Consider the following 20,935-nt stretch of genomic DNA (forward strand, 5'->3'; position numbering starts at 1 on the left):
TGAATGTGAGAATTACAGAGGTATTTCCCTACTGAGTGTTCCTGGCAAGATCTATGCAAGTATACTTGAGAAACGGTTGAGAAGAATTGTGGAAGAAAAGCTTGGTGAAGAACAAGCTGGATTCAGGCCAAATAGAAACTCTCAGGATCAGATCTTCACTTTACGACAAATAGTCGAGAAAGCATGGGAATATAACAAAGATCTGTATTTAAGTTTTGTCGATTTGGAAAAGGCATATAACAAGGTGCCAAGAGAGAAGCTATTCAATATGCTTCAATTATATGGTGTCAATGGGGCATTATATCAAGCAATACTTATTCTTTATTTGAGTTGTAAGTCAGCAGTTAGAATTGAAGGAAGTACAGGAAGATGATTTAATGTTAAATCTGGTGTGAGACAAGGATGTACATTATCCCCTCTGTTATTCATTATCTATATGGATCACATTATGAAGGAAAGTGGTATTAAACATGATATCAAAATTGGAGATGTTAATGTCAGCTCTTTGCTTTATGCGGATGATGTTGTACTTCTAAATAAATCTGCTACAAGTCTGCAAGATTCTCTGACTAAATTGAATAGCTGTTGTAATAGATATGGTATGAAGGTCAGCAATAAAAAGACAAAGACAATGAAAATAGGCAAAATCATTGAAAATGTCAACTGTGTTGTGAATGGAGAACCTGTGGAACAAGTAAAACATTTCAGCTATTTAGGCACGATTTTTACTGAAGATGGTAAATTAAATATAGAAATAGACAACAGAATCAGCAACGCTGGTATGGTGGGAAGTCAATTGAATAAATTCATATGGAATAAGAGAGAAATCAGTCAGAACACTAAATTAGCTGTGTACACGACAGTGTTCAAACCAGTTTTAACTTATGGATCTGAGAGCTGGGTCAGAAGTAAAACACTTGACCAAAGACTAGAGACCACAGATATGAGAGTCCTGAGAAAGATTATAGGCATGAACAGATGGCAACAATGGCAATATCATATTAAAAACGAGGATATTAGGAAAGAACTTGACATTGTCAGCATCCAGGAATGCGTTAGCAGAGCTAATCTTAGGTGGTATGGTCACTTAAACAGAATGGGCGAGGAAAGATTAGCAAAACAAGTGTTCTCTGCCAGGTTGGCAGGAAAACGACCCAGAGAAAGACCAAGATATAGGTGGATTGATACGGTACAAAATGCTTTAGACGATAGAAATATAAGATCTGATAATGTTGGAGTCTTGACAAGTAACAGATGATTTGGAGGAAAATTGTAGATAGGAAATTAATAATGATGTAATTTTTTTCATGTAGTACTGTCATATCCTGTACACCCCTTGAGGGTACATGGCAGGAATTTGATGATGATGAACTGCATTGTGGACTGATATGCCTATTTTGCAGTATGAAAAACCCAAGTTACCAGGATAGGGAAACCTGTCACATTGTATGCAAGTACTCAGCTAGTGAGAGAATTTTACAAAGGGAGTAAGAAGGTAGAGTGTGCATCTGAATAATAAAGAAAGAATGCATCCATTGTGATCTCAGAGAGGTGGTGAAAAAGCATTTGAACAATCTAGAGCAGATTGCACATATCAGCTTTTCAAGCTTCTTCAGTATACCTGTTATGTACAGAGTAATATCTTGTATCATTTCAGGGCATCAGCACCAATAATGTTCCCTGGTATAAAGAGGCTTCAGGTCTAGATGGTTCTTAAACCGTGTGAGACATATTTCAGTTGTCATCCAGGTTCAAAAAAATGGAACTGAAAAAAATTCTGATTCCATTCACACTCCCCTTCTCATTAATGACCTTAGGTGCAAAATAGCTTATTTATGTTTACTTATGTTTTTCTAAGAAAAATCTGTTGCTAATCTTTGTCAGAAATCAACTTAAAGAATTCATCCAAATAGGCTGTAGTAGTTTTTGTAGTTATCAGAAGCTTTTTCCTTTTTAGTATATGGACATCAATGATAATTTATGAGCTGCTTGATGTACATTCACTTAGCACTGGTTTCAGTAATTGGATCTAATTCTTTGTAGAACCCTATACTTATGGCAGAATAAAGGAAATGGTCCGAAAACTTTATTTTTATTTTTTATTATGATGCTGCCTTTATTTCTTTAGAAGTAATTTGAAATAATGCCAAAATGAAAGCACCATGGAACAAGACTGCTAAATGCAGAAGTTAGTTTAGAAAGATATCCTCATTGTGTTTTTTTTTTTTCTCTAAAGAAAAGAGAAATTTGTAAACTAATTTGATTTAGCAATCAAATTAGTTTACAAATAATTGTTATTAGCATTATTATTTTGGATCACTGAATAAAAGATTTGCTGCTTTCTGAAAAAAAAGTTGGCTGAAATATTTTTTTTCCAAGTTCAATTAGTTGGTTATTTATTTATTTATTTATTTATTTATTGTCTTCTCTTCTAGATATTTGATCAACATGAAGTCCAATATTTACAGTTAAAACCAAAACTGGAATCATCATACTAGATTCACCCAATGCTCCAGTCTTTTTTTCTTCCCTGGAGTAACTTTTATATGTTTAACACTTGAAATAACTTATAAATTTATTATATAATATTTAATGAATTAGAGCAAGTGCATTTGTACATTAAATGAAGATGTTTAATTTCATATTGGTTTAGGTTTCCTCTTGGGGTGGCTATGTGTTCTTAATCAATCTAATTCCTTTACACGTTTTGGCTCTTATGGTCACAGGACGCTTTTCTCATCGAATTTATGTAGCTTACAGCACGGCAAGTATTTTTTCCTAACTTCATTTTTTATCTGAATATAATAGGCATCAGAAATTGTTGTTGTTTTTTTTTTTAACAAAAAGTTAATATTTTAAATTTCTAAAATCTGATTTCATGTAGCTCCATTTATTTGATACCAGCCTGTAACTGCAAAGTTTAGAGGAAATGGATCTGCCTATGGATTGGTCATATGGCATGAGAATGCCCACAAAGCTTTGCTGTTATATAAGATGTAATTTCATTTGAATGGGCTAAAAAGATACGTGGGCTGTTCAATAAGTAATAAGGCTAATTTTACTGTGGCGAAACCACTCATCAGAATATTAATTTCTGTGGAATAAAGAAATGTTGCTGTCTGTATTAACAAAAGAGGTTCATAAATTTTGTGTGCGTTTGCAAAAATCGGCATCAGACACTTTTAACATGATACGCTAAGCTTTCCACGATGAAGCAATGTCGAGAGCAAGTGTTTTTCGCTGGCATAAAACTTTTAAGGAAGGAAGGCAAAATGTGGAAGATCTTGAACATGAGGGAAGACCTTCAACGTCCATCACAGAGACAATGATCAACACAGCAGCGATTATCATCAAGCACGTCAAAAGGAAGCGTCCATTGCTGAAGAATGGCTTCTTATTGCACCATGATAATGCAAGGCCACATATTGCTGGTTGTGTAGTGGACGTTTTGCAGAAGAACAACACAGATATCCTACCACACCCTCCATACAGTCCTGATCTCGAGCGTGCGATTTCTGGCTGTTTCCTCAGCTCAAGAAACCACTAAGAGGCCACCATTTCGAAAGCAACAAAGCATGTGTAAAAGCTGCGGAGGCGGTTTTGAAAGAACTCTCAAAAAATGGACTTTCACATGTGTTTAAGAAGTGGATGCAATGTTGGGACAAATGCATTGCGTCTCACGGTAGTTACTTCGAAAAAGACCATGTAAACGATGACGATTAAAGGTAATCTATTTTCTATATAAATATAGTCTTATTACTTATTGAACAGCCTACGTATATTGTTAACTTCTGTTTGATTACTGTTAATGTTTATTTTTAGATTTTAATTTTTAACAATTTCACTAAATGCCATAAGAATTGTTATTTTTAAACAACAAGCCATCTAGATGCATGAAATATTTTCAGATGTTATTTAAAAAATCGTTTCAATGAATGCTAAAAACATTTCAAATTTTAAATTAAAGATGCCAAGAAATTATATTCTTATTTAATCCTTTATACAAGTGCTTTATACACTTTATACACTTGTGTAAACACAAAGTTTGCATCTGAATGTGAAGTATCTTTATAACTAGTTACTAGTTGCTACGGGGGTTGTTTGAAAAGTTTGGTAAATTTCCAATAGATGGCACCGCAGTTCGTTCATTCATACCAGTGTTGGCACGTATCATCTTTTTCGTGACCCCTGGCAAAATTTTAGCTACACGTGCGTAATTCTCGTTTGGCAAACATTTAAAATGACCGTGTTCGTATTTTTCATAAAAATGAAGAAAAACGAGTTTCGTGCAGTGATAAAACACTTTTATTTGAAGAAGTGGACAGACAAGCAGATCAAAGCTGAGTTAGATGCAGTTCATGGGGACTCTGCACCAGCATTAAAGACTATTTATTTTGGGATAAATGAGTTTAAACGTGGTCGTAAGTCCATCGAAGATGAAGCATGCTCCAGACGCCTGACTGAGGTCACTATGAAGGAAATGATTGACAAAATCCATGGTATCGTTATGGAAAACTGCCGAGTGAAAGTGCATGAGATTGCTGAGATTGTAGCCATCTCGACTGAACGGGTGTATAATATACTGCATGAAAAATTGCACATGAAAAAGCTGTGTGCGCAATGGGTGCCGTGATTGTTGACTGTCGATCAAAAACGCATGCTAAAAGACATTTCGAAGCAGTGTTGCGACGTTTAATCACAATTTTCAGGATTTTTAGCATCAATTTGTGACTGTAGATGAAACTTGGATCCACCACTGCACCTGATTCCAAGCAGCAGTCAAAACAGTGGACAATGCCCGGTGAAATAGAACCAAAAAAAACGAAGCCTCTTTGTTAGCTGGGAAGTGATGGCCACTGTTTTTTTGGGATTCCCAAGGTATTATCATGATAGACTATTTGGAAAAGGGTAAGACAGTAACAGGAGTTTGTTATGTGTCATTGTTAGACCATTTAAAAGAAGAACTGAAGAAAAAACGCCAAGATTGGTGGACAAAAAATTGGTAGACTTCTTTTAAATGTTAGACCATTTAAAAGAAGAACTGAAGAAAAAACGGCCAAGACTGGTGGACAAAAAAAGTGTTCTTTCATCAAGACAATGAGCAATGGCAAATTGCACGAATTGAGATTCGAATTGGTTCCACATCTGCTGTATTCTCTGGACTTGGTCCCATGTGACTTCTTCTTGTTCCCAAACTTAAAAATTTTCTCTGAAAGAGGAGTCATCAAGGCTGTCAATGACAATTTTGCACAATTTGACAAATCCTACTTTTTAGATGGGATGAAAAATTGGAAACTCACTGGACCAAATGTATAGACCTCGATGGAGACTATGTTGAGAAATAAAGTTGATTTTTTCCCAAAAAAATGTGTTTAACTTATTTTTTTTACCAAACTTTTCAAACAACTCTCATATTATATAGAGGCTAATAATTTCCCATTAATTGCATTAGTATCCCAAAATGGATGCTACACTTTTTCACTAATTGTATATGGGTGATATATGACTCCTGCATTACCTTCGACCTTGGTATATCTTCTAGGTCTGGCTCCCACTAATGAGACTTATTGAAGTCTCATTAGTGGGAGTAGCTTGTCCCATAATGCATAGCATTATACACACCTGAAAGGATGCGTGTTTTGCATTTCGGGATATTAAGTCAATTAATGAGAAATCATTAGCCTCTATATACATTTTGCCTAGTCGTGAAGATACTTCACACAACAACTTTGTTTGCTTACGCTTGGATAAAGGATTAAACAAGAATATAATTTCTTGGCATCTTTAATATTTAATTTATTTTTAAGTTTACATTTGTAAATATACAGTCAAGTGAAATTAATAATTTAATTTCACTTGATTGTAAATTTAATTTATTTACAGTCACTTAAGTGAAAATACTTTCAACATTTCAAATTTTGCTACAGCAAAGTCTTATGAGGCAAATCTGTAGGAGAAGAACCAGAGGTCATCCCTGGAAGTTATGCAAGAGTGTGGTGAAGAAAGGTGCGAGGAGTAGATTTTTTATATGGAAAATTGTGAGTGAATGGAACGCATAACTGGAATATGTTTTTGATGTGTTAGGGATTTTATGATTCAGTACGATAAACATGTCAATTGAATGAACCTTCCACAATGAGTCTGTCAACTCCATGGAGGTTGTAGTAATAACACTGATAACAATAATAATATGTTACTGTTTAATGAATTTTCTTTAAGTGACATTGATGATATGGGCTTCATCGGAAAAGTCCTGTAGTTTATAGGTATTATTTCTGGAAAAAATTCCATGTTACTCCTCTAAATAAATATTAATTTTTATGGCTATTTCTGCTTATTTTTGTTTAGGAGTATCCCTTTTTTATAATGTCATTGGCTTTTTGCTCAATTTTTAGGACATGTCTTATATTTTAAAGACAGATACATGAAGAATATATGGGATGAATAATTTTGGACATACCTTTATAGGATGCTCCTGGTTGTTTTCTTATTGAACAGCATCCGGCATATGGCGATATACATTTGTATTACTGCTGAAGTATGAATGAATGGAAGGGAGGATTGGAAATATGGAGATAGAGAGATGTGGGAGAATTGCAGGTGAGGCAAGAGGTATGTGAATTTTAAAACCTGGGTTTTAAGAGTGGGCTGAGAATTCTTTGGGAAGAAGGAAAGATAGAAATTTTTGGGGAAAGGAGAAGGATAGAATATGATGGAACAAGATTAGAGGTGGAAGTGAGCCGTTTCGACAGTGCTTCATCTTTGGTGCTCGTAGTTTATTATATTTATCTGAATTCTTTATGAATGTTTTTTTTTTTTTAAATACTATTTATAAACTTTTCACCATTACTTCAAATCAAATATCATCATAGTCTCTTATCTTATTTGTAAGACTTAGAAATAAATATTTTGAATATTATACTGAAATATTTATTACTGCAGTAATCAGTGGAAGCAAATAGCATTATAATTAGTTTTTCCAATGTATTATTTAATACTTGTAATTTCAAACCAATTAGTGTAAACTTATTTTCATAAACTGAGGAAGAAAATTTATATTCATGAGTTCTAGGTACTGTAATCTTTTCTTGTACAGGAAACAAGTCATAATAAAGTCATCAACTCTGAGCATCTGAAAAGCAAAGTTCTGAACATGTCATTGAGTGCTTGGATATATGCATAATATTACCAAGCACTTTGTGCCATGAAACCAAGAAATTATATTCTTTATTTTTTGCATACCTTGTTATAATAGTTTAACAACTGACTCTTAATTGCAAAAATCTAAATTGCTATCTATAATAAAAAGATGATGATTAACAGTTGGTTGCATACCTTCAGTGTCATAACTTTTTTTTGGGGGGGGGGGGCAGTCTATCCCCTGGTGACACTTTGAACCTTTTTGAACTTTTACAGTTAATTCTAAAATATAGTCTCGAGAACTCAGTTCCGAATATTGTAATACTACTGCAAATTTTCCCCACAATTGCTATAAGTGTTGCTAGTTGTGAGAGGAGTTTTTCTAAATTAAAATTAAGAATTACCTACATTACTATGAAATAGACTTTTGCCAATGTCATAGACAATTTTGCTAATAGAAAAGCAAAAAAAATAACATTTGAGAATATTGGAATTATAGTTTTACTTCAAAAAATAAACATAGTGTTTTCATTTATTACCACTATACGTAGTTTTGACTTTTTGTAGTATTTTTGGTGTGTATCGAGAGGGGCAGTAAACTCAGAGACCACCTTGGGCTGCAAAAGCTCTAGCTACACCACTGCTTATAGGTAGTGGCATGTATCAAGCTGCCATAGCACATGACTTACTGAAATTTGTTACATTTTTATATTATATACAGAGAGAGAGATAAGTAGAGGATAATTAATGGTTTGCTACCTCATTAAAATGCACAATTCTGTGAAGTAATTTTATAAGTTATATGGCTTTCGAATCAGAATATGAGAAAATATTCTAACTGAACTGTGCTATTGTGTATTTACTATTAACAACTCTGCTATTTTGCATTTTGACGTTTATCAAGATCTTGTCAGTAGGAGCTAGACCTAATGCAACATACAAGTAGTAAAATTGTGTCATCATATTATTAAAGTACTATGGATCAGAGATGTTTTAAAATTTCATTTATTCATTTAACTTTCATAAAGTTTATTATCCTTACTCTGGGAATGTAGTCAGATATAGTTTACTAAAGACATCCTTTGACTTTTATGTGCACTGCTGATTCCTCTCTCATCCAGTTTGTCATACTTTAGTGCAGCTGCAAACTGCTTTTTCAGTTTATTATAATCATGTACTTTGTAATTTTATTTGTAATTCCATTTTAAACAAAACTCCTATCTGATTTACTGACACCCAACTTATACCTGGATAATCATTTTCACCATTTGGGGACATCAGTTACTTCATTTACATCAATTCGCAAATGTTATTACCAAATCTTATTTACAAATCTAATATTCTTACATTGCATATCCCTTCCTATAAAATGCTTCTTAAGAAAGTTTTCACTCATTAACTATAAATTTTTCCCCTCATCCTCCTTGCTTTCTGTACCCCTCCATTCTATAACCCTATTGTTGAAATCGCCTATAAAGTTAATCCATAAGGTTAATCTGTCCACACAGCTTTCAGCCCTCTTCGCCAAACTAGTCTGAAGTGGATTGCCCAACTGCTCCTGTAAGGACACTCTTCTTGACAGAAAAGGATATTTCTTTTATCTCAAACATCTCACTCTTAAATTCCTTATCCAAATTTTCAGTTTCTTTACAGTTTTTGTTAATCTGTTCCTTTTTTTTAATGTTTCTGTATTCTTTCTTTATTCTTGTATGTAGCTACTTGAAATTTTTTTCTTCTACCATTTCTAGAAGATTATGTTATTCAAGATGGTTGTTTTCTTTAATTGAAAAAAAACTTTTTGATAACTTTCCATATCCTACTTTGTTACATATTTTAATATTCTCCATCTTTAGAATTTCCATCTTATGAAATCTATATACAAATCTTTCCTTTAATGTCTGTTTTAAACAATGTTTTTTTTTTTTTCCCCCTCATTCCCTTCACTTTTTTTTTTTTTTTTTTTAACTACCACCCATATGTGATCTCAGAACCTATTTACTTCAGGATAAGTTGGAATTATTGAATTCAAATGTTTTTGTAATCTGTTTATAAAATGAAATCGTTTGATTTCTTCTTAAATCTGCAGATTTTTCCAGATGTAAGTCTTCTGCGTAGGTTTTGGAAGAAGGAATTTTTCACAGCTAATTATTTCTCTACATGACTACTCTTTCCTCTTCCATCATTCCTATTTTCAAAGTATTTCCCACATTTTATTCTTAGATCAAATCTTGGTATTGCAGTCTTCCATTAAGTTCATTGTTATATTTTGACTACTTTTAGACCTTTCATGATTTGGTCTTAAAAATGTTCTAACTCTTCCCGACTATATTCACTTAGTACTGACCAGAGATTTAATTAATTTTCTGATTCATTTTAATTATAAAAGTCCTATCTGAAATTGATCAGAATCCCATAAGTGGTCTTATCTCCTTTCTCACAATGACTCCAACTTCAATTTTATGCACATCTCCACTAGAGTAGTAAATCTTAGTTTCCTCTTGTCTGTTGATCTGGTCTCTGCAACACCTGAAGTGTGCAAGTTCACGTTCTTTATTACAATTAAATTATCAAGTTTTCTGATTCTAAATAAAATTTTCATATTCTAAGTTTATGCATAAGAGTATATTTGATGTTTTTTGGACAACATCCAAAGATGACTTTCTCACTGTATTTAGGTCATTTTCTTCATAAATTTGGTCATCCTTGCCTTTCAAGACTAGTTTCTACCTGTTTGCCCAAGTTTTCCTCCATAGCATATTATGGGATTTTACGTAGTGAATTTGTAATTATATGTGTGGTTTACTTTTAAACTGTAATTTACTTGTAGTTATTCATCATTTATTATACTAATGATATCTTTTAAGAAATTTCTCATTCTGTAGTCTTTTTCATTTAAACAAATGAAAAATTTGCTTTTGAGTCCTCTTTTCCCTCTGGCCACTCGCTTCATATGAGGGGCAGATGGCATTTTTGGAAGAAGGAATTTTTCACAGCTAATTATTTCTCTACATGACTAAAGTAGTCTTTCCTCCTCCATCATTCCTATTTTCAAAGTATTTCCTACATTTTGTTCTTAGATCAAATCTTGGTATTCCAATCTCACATTAAGTTCACTGTTATATTTTGACTAGTGTTTTTTTATTTATTTTATTTTGAGTTCAGATGGTGAATTAAGGCCTCAGCAGCACTTTCTATTCTATGCTGTGGCAAGCCAGTTTTTTAGATTTACTCTTGCTAATAGTAAGATTGGTGTTCTTGTATTCTCTTTTCTACAGAGTGTCCAGTTTGTCAAAGGTAAGAATGATGAAGTCAAGGAACTTGGTGGACACCAGGGAATGCTAGAGGAGACCATTTATCATTTGAAGATGGAAACCATGCTGATAATTTGATCATAGGAAGAAAATTAGCCACGGAATTGTATTTCTTAAGAATTCTAGAAGTGGGTTCTGAGATGCCAGAGATGTATGGGATTGGAACTCAACATACTCTTTCCTTGTTATTTGAGATAGAATTATAGTAATTAAAAAGCTGTTGCATGGTTCTTTCTGAGAAGCTATTGAGTTTTATATATCACTTGATGTGTTATATTAATTTTTGCTGTAATAGTTGAAGTGTAGAATAAATAGTTTATAATTTTATAATTTTTTTTATTTAATATAAACAATCTACACCTACTAATTAAATTTACTATGGAAATGGAAAAAAAGACAACAAATTATAATTTTTGTTATTCTTCTCCATGCTCACTATCAGTGAATTAATTACTTCCATTTATCAAATGGTAGTAATTATAATATTATAAATTATAAAAACTTTATTAAGACATGCTCATACTATTTTTTAACAGCTCAATTTTTCATGTCAATTTGAAGAAAAGGAGGAATAGAAATTCTGGGGGTCATCCCAGTTGGTTCCTTTATAATGCCAGAGGATGCAAGTTCGAGTATGGTTGGAGGAAGGGCATTCAGTAAGAGAGGAGACTTGTACCAGATTGTAGTCTGAGTTGCCGAGAGGAGAGGTGACCTCTACAATGTGTATGGAAGGAGAACTGGTCAAAAAGAGATCCAGAGTATTTGGAGAGTGAAGAGGAATTCTAGTGGGGTAGATGTATGATTTGTGTTAGGTCGTTACTTATAGCAAAGATTTATGTTTCTCATACTGCTTGGTTGGTGGTGTTGGAGTAGGGGAGCCAGTTGGAATTGTGGACGTTGAGGTTGCTCATGAGGATGACCTCACTATTTGGATAGCTGAATTGTAAGTGTTTGAGTTTCATGGAAAGGAATGTGAAAATAACTGTGTGGTTATCGGTGTTTGGAGACCAAAAAATGTAACAAATGAATGTTACTAAATGGGGCAAGGAAACCTTGAGCTAGAGAAAGTCATAAAAGCAAGCTATTCTAAATTAGCCATTCTCTGGCAGGCTGTGTTGGATTTCTCAAAGGCACAAATGGCACTTTTGTGATGAAAAGAATTGTAAATCGTATAGTTCAGGCACCAGAGGTGGGCAGTAGCAGATATAGCTGCGATCTGAGTTTGTGTCAGGAATAAGATGTCTGGTATGGAAGACTGCAAGTAATGGCGAACATTTTTTATGTTTTTGTTAATACCACAGATGTTAAGTGGGTGTGAAAGTGAGTTTTTAGTAAAGAAATTCTGGCATGGTTTATGTGTTGTTTGGTTGTCATGTGACTTTTTTTGATGGGATTGGTTTATGAGGGCGATTCGCTTTTGTCGCAGTGTCACTGTTTGTTTGAGTCTTCATAAATTTGATTGGATGTGCAGTGAGAAGATACTTTTGGACATGGCATCCATACAAAGAAAAACCAGTCTCCATGCCTTGATGTGGCTTGAAACAGCCAGTGCATCATTATTGATTTTGCTGGCTTGTCATGTGTATTGCAGTTTGTTCATTTGTAGTCTTTATATACAGTTTTATATTTATTTTAGAAATTAAATGTTTAGTTTACACACACACACACGCATAGTGGATTCCAGTTAATTGGGACACATTAAGACTAAAACTCTTTGTCTCAATTAAGTGGCTACTCCAATTATACAAAATTTTATGGAAAAAGTGACAATATCACAAAAAGTTAAAAATAGACTTACTTTCAATATACTTTTGTTAACAATGTTTTTTTTTATTAAAAAAAACTAAATGTACTCCTATGTGTCAGTATCCCAAAAGGGGTTAATTATACATAGGTGTCTATCAAAGAAGCATATATTCCCTAACAATTATTTTGGAGAAATTTATCAAGTGTACCCTTCAGTGCTCACTTTCTAGACTGCAAATGAACAAATCAGCATGGGCTCATACCATGTAATGAGTCATATCATTTCATTCAGATAAAGGACTGCCTTCATTAAGACAATGAAGTAGTGTCATAATTCAGCAATAAATTTCTTAGCTTCCTGGTTAGTCACTCACTCACGTTGGGTTATATTCTTAATTTGTTTCTGTTCTTCAATGTTTGTCCCAAATAAAATGGCTGCCCCAGTTAACTAGAATCTACTGTGTGTGTGTGTATATATATATATATATATATTTTTTTTTTTTTTTTTTTTTTCCCATTTCTTTTCTTTTCATTTTTGTTGCTCTATTTTGAGTTCTGCACAAAAACTAAAATAAATAAATCGTAAATAATTTCAGTAATTTAGAAAAATATACAAAATGATTATCTTTCATCAAGCAATTAATGGTCTTCTTTTTTCTTTCTTCCCCACCCCATGCTCTCGGTATAAGCAAATGTTTTTTTGAGCATTCCACTTTTATAAAAACATCACGGGACTTCAAATTGTAAAACCAAACTTCCTTCACTGGTTATTCATTTCGCTGCAATGTATTCACCATGCATTTTTTTCCCTTTCAAGGAGATTTAGGTATGTCTTCATATTAATATATCTTTAATATAAATAATGAAATTGAATAGTATTAATGTTTAGTCTTGCAGGTTGCTGATGCATCATTTTTATTGATCACTTGTGGAAAAAATATGACTTCTTGGCATTCAGTTAGCTTTCATGAAAGAGAGCTCAGTAAAGGTCAATATCAGGTGTTGTCTTCTTTGATCAAGTGGTTATCATATCTGCTCTCCAACCAGCAGGTTAGCATCTTGCCATGGACTGGATTCCAGCCTGTTGGTTGAAATTTTTGTTTAGGTGGGAGATCACCACCCTGCTTATTGCAGGCCTGAAGTGTCTTGAAAAAGTTCCATTTTTGGTCTGTATATCAGAGTTTCTGGACTGTGCATAGGAAGAAATAAATTAAAAAAATACATACAATATATAAAATTATATATTGAAAAAAATCCTTAGTGCTATAGGTTTACAAAAACATTGCTTGGTATCATATTTCCAAGAATGGATGTGCTGTGCATTATGAGGTACAAAAGAGTAACTTGATATGAAGTCATCATCTCTCTCTCTCTCTCTCTATATATATATATATATATATAAAAATAAATTTATGGCACGAAGTTTTGTTTGCTCGTTCTTGGGTAACATATGAAATAAAATATAATTTCTTGTCATGTATAATTTAGGCTGAATTTATTCAGTCTACAAATTTGCTAATCATATCATATGAGACCCTGCAAAAGTCCATTGCAGGTGTGTTGTGAAATACCCGAAGAGAGATACAATGGGCATATAACATTGTGATAAATCTAATAATCATAACACCATTTTCTTTAGTTTTTGGCATAGATTTCTTAATAGAGATAACAGCTAAAAAAAGTATGGTTTCGGACCATTTAATTATATTAAAAAATGAAAAAAGTGCAAAAACATCCTTTGGAAGAAATGGCTAATAACATATGGATATCGACAAAATATATATATACTAGGGGGGGGGGGGCTCCCCCAGCACCTATGACGCCCGACCCCTCAAGTTCCAGGCTGGTAAGCGGTTCTCCTTCAATTCTGATGACTCAAGATGAGACAACAATCTGTTTGCCTCATGAAGACAAACACATTGTTGGACGTTTCAAAACAATGAAGTGACTTAAAAACGTTTCATATTTCGGCTTATTTTTTTATATATATATAGAATAGATATGCTTGGAAAGAAGTCAATGGACCCCCCCCCCCCCCATGGGCAAGGTACATCATACCATGTAATGAGTCATATATTTGTAGCAGTATAAATTGGAGGAATGTGATGTCAGTGCAACTATGTCCAGGTGAAATGGCTGTGAGAAAAGAACTGACAGAATTTGAAAGAGGCATTGTGATAGAATGCCATGTTTCAGGCCTATATGTTCAGTGAATTGTTGATAAATTGGGCCATCCCAGGTCAACAATCAGTGATCATACTGAAATTTATGCATAAGTGCTACCCACAGTGGACAACCCACCACTCTCGCAGAACATGATTGTAGGATGCTACAAAGGATAATATGTAAAAACCACCATTCATCAACCGATACATTGAATAGAGCTCCAGGCATCGACTGAAACATGAATCTGCACAAAAACATTCAGAACCAAGACTCACAACATGGTTTCCATAATAGGACTGCAGTATGCAAGGCCCACATCGTAGAGTTCTCATTACCTGAACCAACATGCAGCATTGTCTTCAGTGATGCAAAGAGTGTGTACATTGAAGGTGCGAATCATGCTACATCCTGTACCAAGAAGATGGACAGGTGTGGGTGTGGCAAATGCCTGGTGAACATCTCTTACCAGAGTGCATAACCAAACTATGAAATTCAGAGGTGGTGTTGTGGTAGTATGGTCCTGTTTTTTCTGGTTTGGCTTTGGTCCTCTGTTTGTGGTGCCATGAATATTGAACTCTGAGGAATGCAAAAGTGTCTGAAAAGGTATCTGAACATTCTGTGGGTGAGGTCAAGGGACATCAATCCCCCAACAGTTCAGGACATCATTACATGCCTAAGGAAGAATGGTCCAAAATTTTTATTGATCGTATCATATGCTTGGGAAAGTATGCTCTGCAGATTGCTGCAGTCATTGCAAAAGGAAATCCTACATCTTATTAAGGAGAGTGCCATTGCTGTTTGTTCCTCACACTGTGGTGTCTATTGACTTCTTTCTAAGCAGTGTATAATTCCTCTCAAGAGAGAAGTGTATTATTAATAATATTTTTGATGATAATTACTATACCGTGATGCACTGAAATGTATCTGAATAGTTACATTTAGATCACAACACATTAAACATACGAATTTGAGATTTTAACTTTTAGGCTGAAAGTAGCCTTATAGTTACTTCCAAATTTTAGATAACCTTAATGCACTCTTTTTGCACACTTTTTAGATTAGAAGAGTGCTTTCTTGCTGCAGCTTACTCTAAAAAAATAACCTTTCAAGATTTGTAATGACTTCTATATAAGAAATGTTGTTTTCTTCAATTTTACTCCATGCATGGTTGGTTAGACCCATTTTGCCCACAATGGTAGCATATGTATATCTTGTTCTGTTCTTGGCAGATATCAGTAGTTTTTCCTGTCATTCCAAAAAATCATCTTAACTTTGCAAGCACATGACACTTATACACAATAGTGTGTTCCAAGTGTACTGTCTTTTCTTAGTCACTTAAAGGACTAAAGGTTGTTATTTTGATGACTGTTTGAAGAATGATTTGAATATCATATTTGCACAAATCCAACAAAATATCTGCAGGCTTAATAAATTTACCAGTTTGTTTTTTTCTTATTATGATGTTAGTTAATACCATGCAAAATGACATCAAGAATAATAGTTCTCAAGTATTTATACATATCACAGATTTATTATTTGAGAATTAATGATTTTAACAATATATTTATATATTCATTTTAGGTGTACTGTTTAGGCACACTGCTATCCATGCAGATATCTTTTGTAGGATTTCAACCTGTTCAATCAAGTGAACATATGGCAGTAAGTTAAATCTTTCATCAAAGATGTAGCATTAATTTTAATTAAATAAGATTGAACATATAATGTTTCAAAGGTATTGCAATTACAGTTGACCCTTGAACAGCATGGGAGTTAGGGGTGCTGACCCCCACACAGTTGAAAATCCACGTATAACTTTTGACTCTCCAAAAACTTAACTGATAAGAGTCTACTTTTGACTGGAAGCCTTACCGATAACATACGATTAACACATACTTTGTATGTTATATGTATTATATACTATATTGTTATATACTATATTATATAGTATATATAATATATAGAAAATATACTAGAGAAAATATACTATATTTTCTCTAGCTTACAATAAAGTAAGCTAGAGAAAAGAAAATGTTATTGAGAAAATCATAAGGAAGTAAAAATACATTTACCTTACTGTATTTATCGATACCGTAAGTTTACATTGTCTATTTACAAGATGAATCGTATGTCTGTCACTACCTATAACAGTATTGTCTTATATGATACAAAACATTGTAGATGTTATACATATTACTAACACTAGATATCAAAAATGAAAAGATAATGTGAAAAGAAATTATTCATATTTATTTACAGGTATAACGGTTCATACATTGATAATGAAAAAGCAGCACTATGATTGCTTTATGGTAGCCTAGTGCAGTCGATATGATTGCTTTGTAGTAGCCTAGCCTATACACTAATGAATGAATTGTTATAACATTTTATTTTATGCTAATTAATTAATTTAACTAATTAATCACAGTTAATTTTATGCAGTTATGATTTAATACTTCATCTTTACGTTTGTTTACATTTCTCTCGACTGCAAATGTGCCATGTACTGTAAGTGTGTGTGTGTGTGTAAGTTTGATAAATTTTAACTTTTTATAATAGATTTGTGTATACTTTATGGTAGTAAATGATAAAATAGACCAGTATCTACATACATTTTATGCATTCATGACATACCTAACTTTTCTTAATTTTTTCGATATTTCTAGGCCATGCAGTTCATCTGCAAATTTTTTCAAATTGTCACAAATCTTTAAAAAATTTTCCAATATATTCAAAAAAATCCGCATATAAGTAGACCTGTGCAGTTCAAACTTGCATTCTTTAAGGGTCAACTGTATATTAAGGAAAAAGGTTTCCTTAGGTCAATTGGTAGTAATAATATCCTTTGAAACACTGTGAGGACTTTTCAACAAAGGTCTAATAGCCAAACTCATATAGAAGTGATGAAGAACACACACACATACATCTGTTAATATAATATAGTATCTGCTACTATTACCAGCAAGTAGACAGGATTGTCTCAAACTTTCACTACCTTCAACAGACATTTTGAGAGCCAAGATGAAAGAAGAGGCAGACATATAAGAAAATTTCTAATAATGTGGTGAGCATTGCAAATGCAGAAACCTGACTTCAAATGCATTTGTTAGAAGACTACTAGATTACAACAAATGTTGCTTTTCCTTTTTTAAGAGAATAATGGTAGCCTACAGCCTCACATGTTTTTTTTTTAAATGTATAAACATTTTAAATATTTTTATTATTACTATTATTAATCAAAATATGATGTAGCCAATACAAAAAAAAAGAGAGAAGCATAAAATTCTTTTTTTTATGCATATCCCCAAAAATTAAGGTTTAGCCCTACTTTTTTAAAAAATAAAGAAAGAAATTGGCTATAATTAAATAAGATTGAATGTATAATGTTTCAAAGGCATTGGAAACATATTAAAGAGAATGCCTCCTTATCTCATTTGATAGTAATTATCATCATCATCATCAAATTCCTGACATGTTCCCTCAAGGGGTGTACAGGATATGATAGTACTACATGAAACATTTACTTCATTACTAACTTCCTATCTACAATTTTCCTCCAAATCAATCTGTTGCCTGTCAAGACACCAATATTATCAGATCTTATATTTCTGTCATCTAAGGCACTTTGTACCGTATCAATCCAACTATATCTTGGTCTTCCTCTGGGTCGTTTTCCTGCCAACTTGGCAGAGAACACTTGTTTTGCTAATCTTTCCTTGCCCATTCTATTTAAGTGACCATACCACCTGAGATTAGCTCTGCTAACGCATTCCTGGATGCTGACAATGTCAAGTTCTTTCCTAATATCCTCGTTTTTAATATGATATTGCCATTGATGCCATCTGTTCATGCCCCCTAATCTTTCTCAGGACTCTGCAGTCTCTAGTCTTTGGTCAAGTGTTTTATTTCTGACCCAGCTTTCAGATCCATAAGTTAAAATTGGTGTGAATGCTGTCTTGTATACAGCCAATTTAGTGTTTTGACTAATTTCTCTCTTATTCCATATAAATTTATTCAGTTGACTTCCTATCATATCAGTTTTGTAGATTCTGTTGTCTATTTCCATATTTAATTTAACATCTTCACTAAAATTGTGCCTAAGTAGTTGAAATGTTTTACCTGCTCTATTCTCCATTCACAATGCAGTTGATTTTCAATGTTTCTGCTGATTTTCATTGTCTTTATCTTGTTATTGCTGACCACTGACCTTCATACCATATCTATTACAACAGTTATTCAATTTAGTCAGGGAATCTTGCAGACTTGTACTGGATTTATTTAGAAGTATAACATCCGCATAAAGTAAACAGCTGAGACAGAGGCATAGCTCGGGAGGGGCGGTCCGCCCTGGCCTGCACTTTGAACCTTTTTGAACTTTTGCAGTTAATTCTAAAATACAGTCTCGAGAACTCATTTCCAAATATTGTAATACTACTGCGAATTTTCCTCACAATTGCTGTAAGTGTTGCTAGTTGTGAAAGGAGTTTTTCTAAATAAAAGAGATTAAGAATTACCTACATTATTATAAAATAGACTTCGCCAATGTCATCGAGTTTGCTAAAAAACAGAAAAGCAAGAAAAATAACATTTCAGAATGTTGAAATTAAAGTTTTACTTCAAAAATAAATATAGTGTTTTAATTTATTTCCCTATACGTCGTTTTGACTTTTTGTAGTATTTTTGGTGTGTATTGAGAGGGGCGGAAAAGCTCTTGCTACACCACTGAGCTGAGATTAACATTTCCAGTTTTGATATCAGGTTTAATACTACTTCCCTTCATGTGTTTCATATAGATAATGAATAACAGAGGGTATAATGTACATCCTTGTCTGACACCAGATTTAAGATTAAACCATCTTCCTGTACTTCCTTCAATTCTAACTGCTGACTTACAACTCAAATAAAGTGTAAGTATTGCTTGATATAATGCCCCATTGACACCATATAACTGCAGCGTATTGAATAGCTTCTCTCTTGGCACCTTGTCATATGCCTTTTCCAGATCTACAAAACTGAAATACATATCTTTGTAATATTACCATAATTTCTCAACTATTTGTCATAAAGTGGAAATCTGATCCTAACAGCTGTTAGGGTGCTTGTTTTTATGGATCTGTGACTCATTTGGTATGATTGTCCTTTGGTTGAAATGAATTGGGTTTGAATCCCATACAAGACCTGATGAGTCTTTATAAAGGATTTTGACTGAAAGTGAGTTATCTGGGTCTCATGCTGAGGTAGCAAGGATTTCTTTTTTGGAAACATGGATTTTACATGCAATTGAAAGTCATAATACATGGGTCTCATAGCCTTAGTTGCCTTTTCATAAATCTGAAACCCTGTGTGTAATTGTTTTTGTGTTCCAGATAGCTTATCTTTATACACAGATATCTGAAATGAATGGATTTTCTGGTATGCAGAATTTTTTTATTGGATAAATGTTCATTGTATCCTGATAGCTTTTGTGATGAGAAACACTGGCATAAATAGCTTTTGTAATGGGAAACAGTGGCATTGAAGGCTGTAAAGGTTGTGTTCAATTAAGAAGGTTATATTTCTATATCAAACTCATTTTCAGCTCAAATACTTTCTCACACGTGATTAGAGAATAGTCATTATCACTGCACTCTGCAAAACAGATCTAAAAAATTATGAAAAACCAAATTAGCAAATAGTAAGGTTCTGTTTTTATACATAATTTAAGAAAAAGTAGTTTGTAGTGCTTATTCTGAAGACAAGGGTACCTGTTTTAAAAAGGAATGATTTAACAGCTGCCATACTGCAAAATAAAAAATTAAATAATATAATCAGTGTTATGCCTCAAATAGTTTCTGGCTATTAAATAAAGTAATTAATTAAAATAACATAATCCTATTTCACTTATATAGGATTATTAATATTTAAGATGAACTAAATACTAGTGCAATCTGAGGTTCTCTAAATATAATGAATATAACTATCAAAGAGTCTCAGCTCTTTGATAGTTATATTCATTATATTTAGAGAACCTCAGATTGCACTAGTATTTAATATTGATTTTTTTTTATTTAGTTATTTATTTATTTTTTATTCTCCTCCCTCTTCTTAGGCACTTGGAGTTTTTGGTTTATGTCAACTTCATGCTTTTGTAGACTACTTGCGAGCTAAGTTATCCAGGGAACATTTCGAAGTGCTCTTCAGAAGTGTAGTTTTTATTACTGCTGCTTTATCAGCAGTGGTTGGAGCTGTCCTAACAATTTGTGGTAGTATCCTTGAGAGAACATTGATTTAGTTGTATAATTAAAATTGCTTTTTTTTTATCAAAATATTTTACATTTAGAAAATGATCTTGTAAAGTTAGTAATATAACCTATAAAGATTGAAAAAGTGTACATTGGGCAGAGAAAAACAAATATTTAATTCACTACTTTTATTTTATTCACTCATTTCCAAGTTTCAATATACTGGAAGGTGTTTATCATATTCTGATTATGTGTGCAGACTAAATCAAGGCAAACCACATGATGTCAGATCCTCTTAGCTCTATTGGAAATTGGTTATGTTAATTATGTTAGGATGAGTGGATTTGATGT

The 20,935-nt window shown here is 33.1% G+C and overlaps 1 protein-coding gene across 1 annotated transcript in view; it reads left to right on the forward strand.

Annotated features, from left to right (window-relative positions):
- Nucleotides 1-20,935, forward strand: part of Stt3A (catalytic subunit 3A of the oligosaccharyltransferase complex) — a 226,581-nt gene that overhangs the window by 130,832 nt on the left and 74,814 nt on the right. The window contains exons 6-8 of the mRNA XM_090414768.1: nucleotides 2,654-2,764; nucleotides 15,945-16,025; nucleotides 20,452-20,608. Of these exons, the coding sequence (XP_090270894.1) occupies nucleotides 2,654-2,764; nucleotides 15,945-16,025; nucleotides 20,452-20,608 (349 nt within the window). The remainder of the gene's footprint in view (nucleotides 1-2,653; nucleotides 2,765-15,944; nucleotides 16,026-20,451; nucleotides 20,609-20,935) is intronic.

This window comes from Typopeltis vanoorti, chromosome 25, assembly GCF_054136105.1.
Source record: "Typopeltis vanoorti isolate ZY-2024b chromosome 25, IOZ_Tvanoo_1.0, whole genome shotgun sequence".
NCBI classification, from domain to species: Eukaryota; Metazoa; Arthropoda; class Arachnida; order Uropygi; family Thelyphonidae; genus Typopeltis; species Typopeltis vanoorti.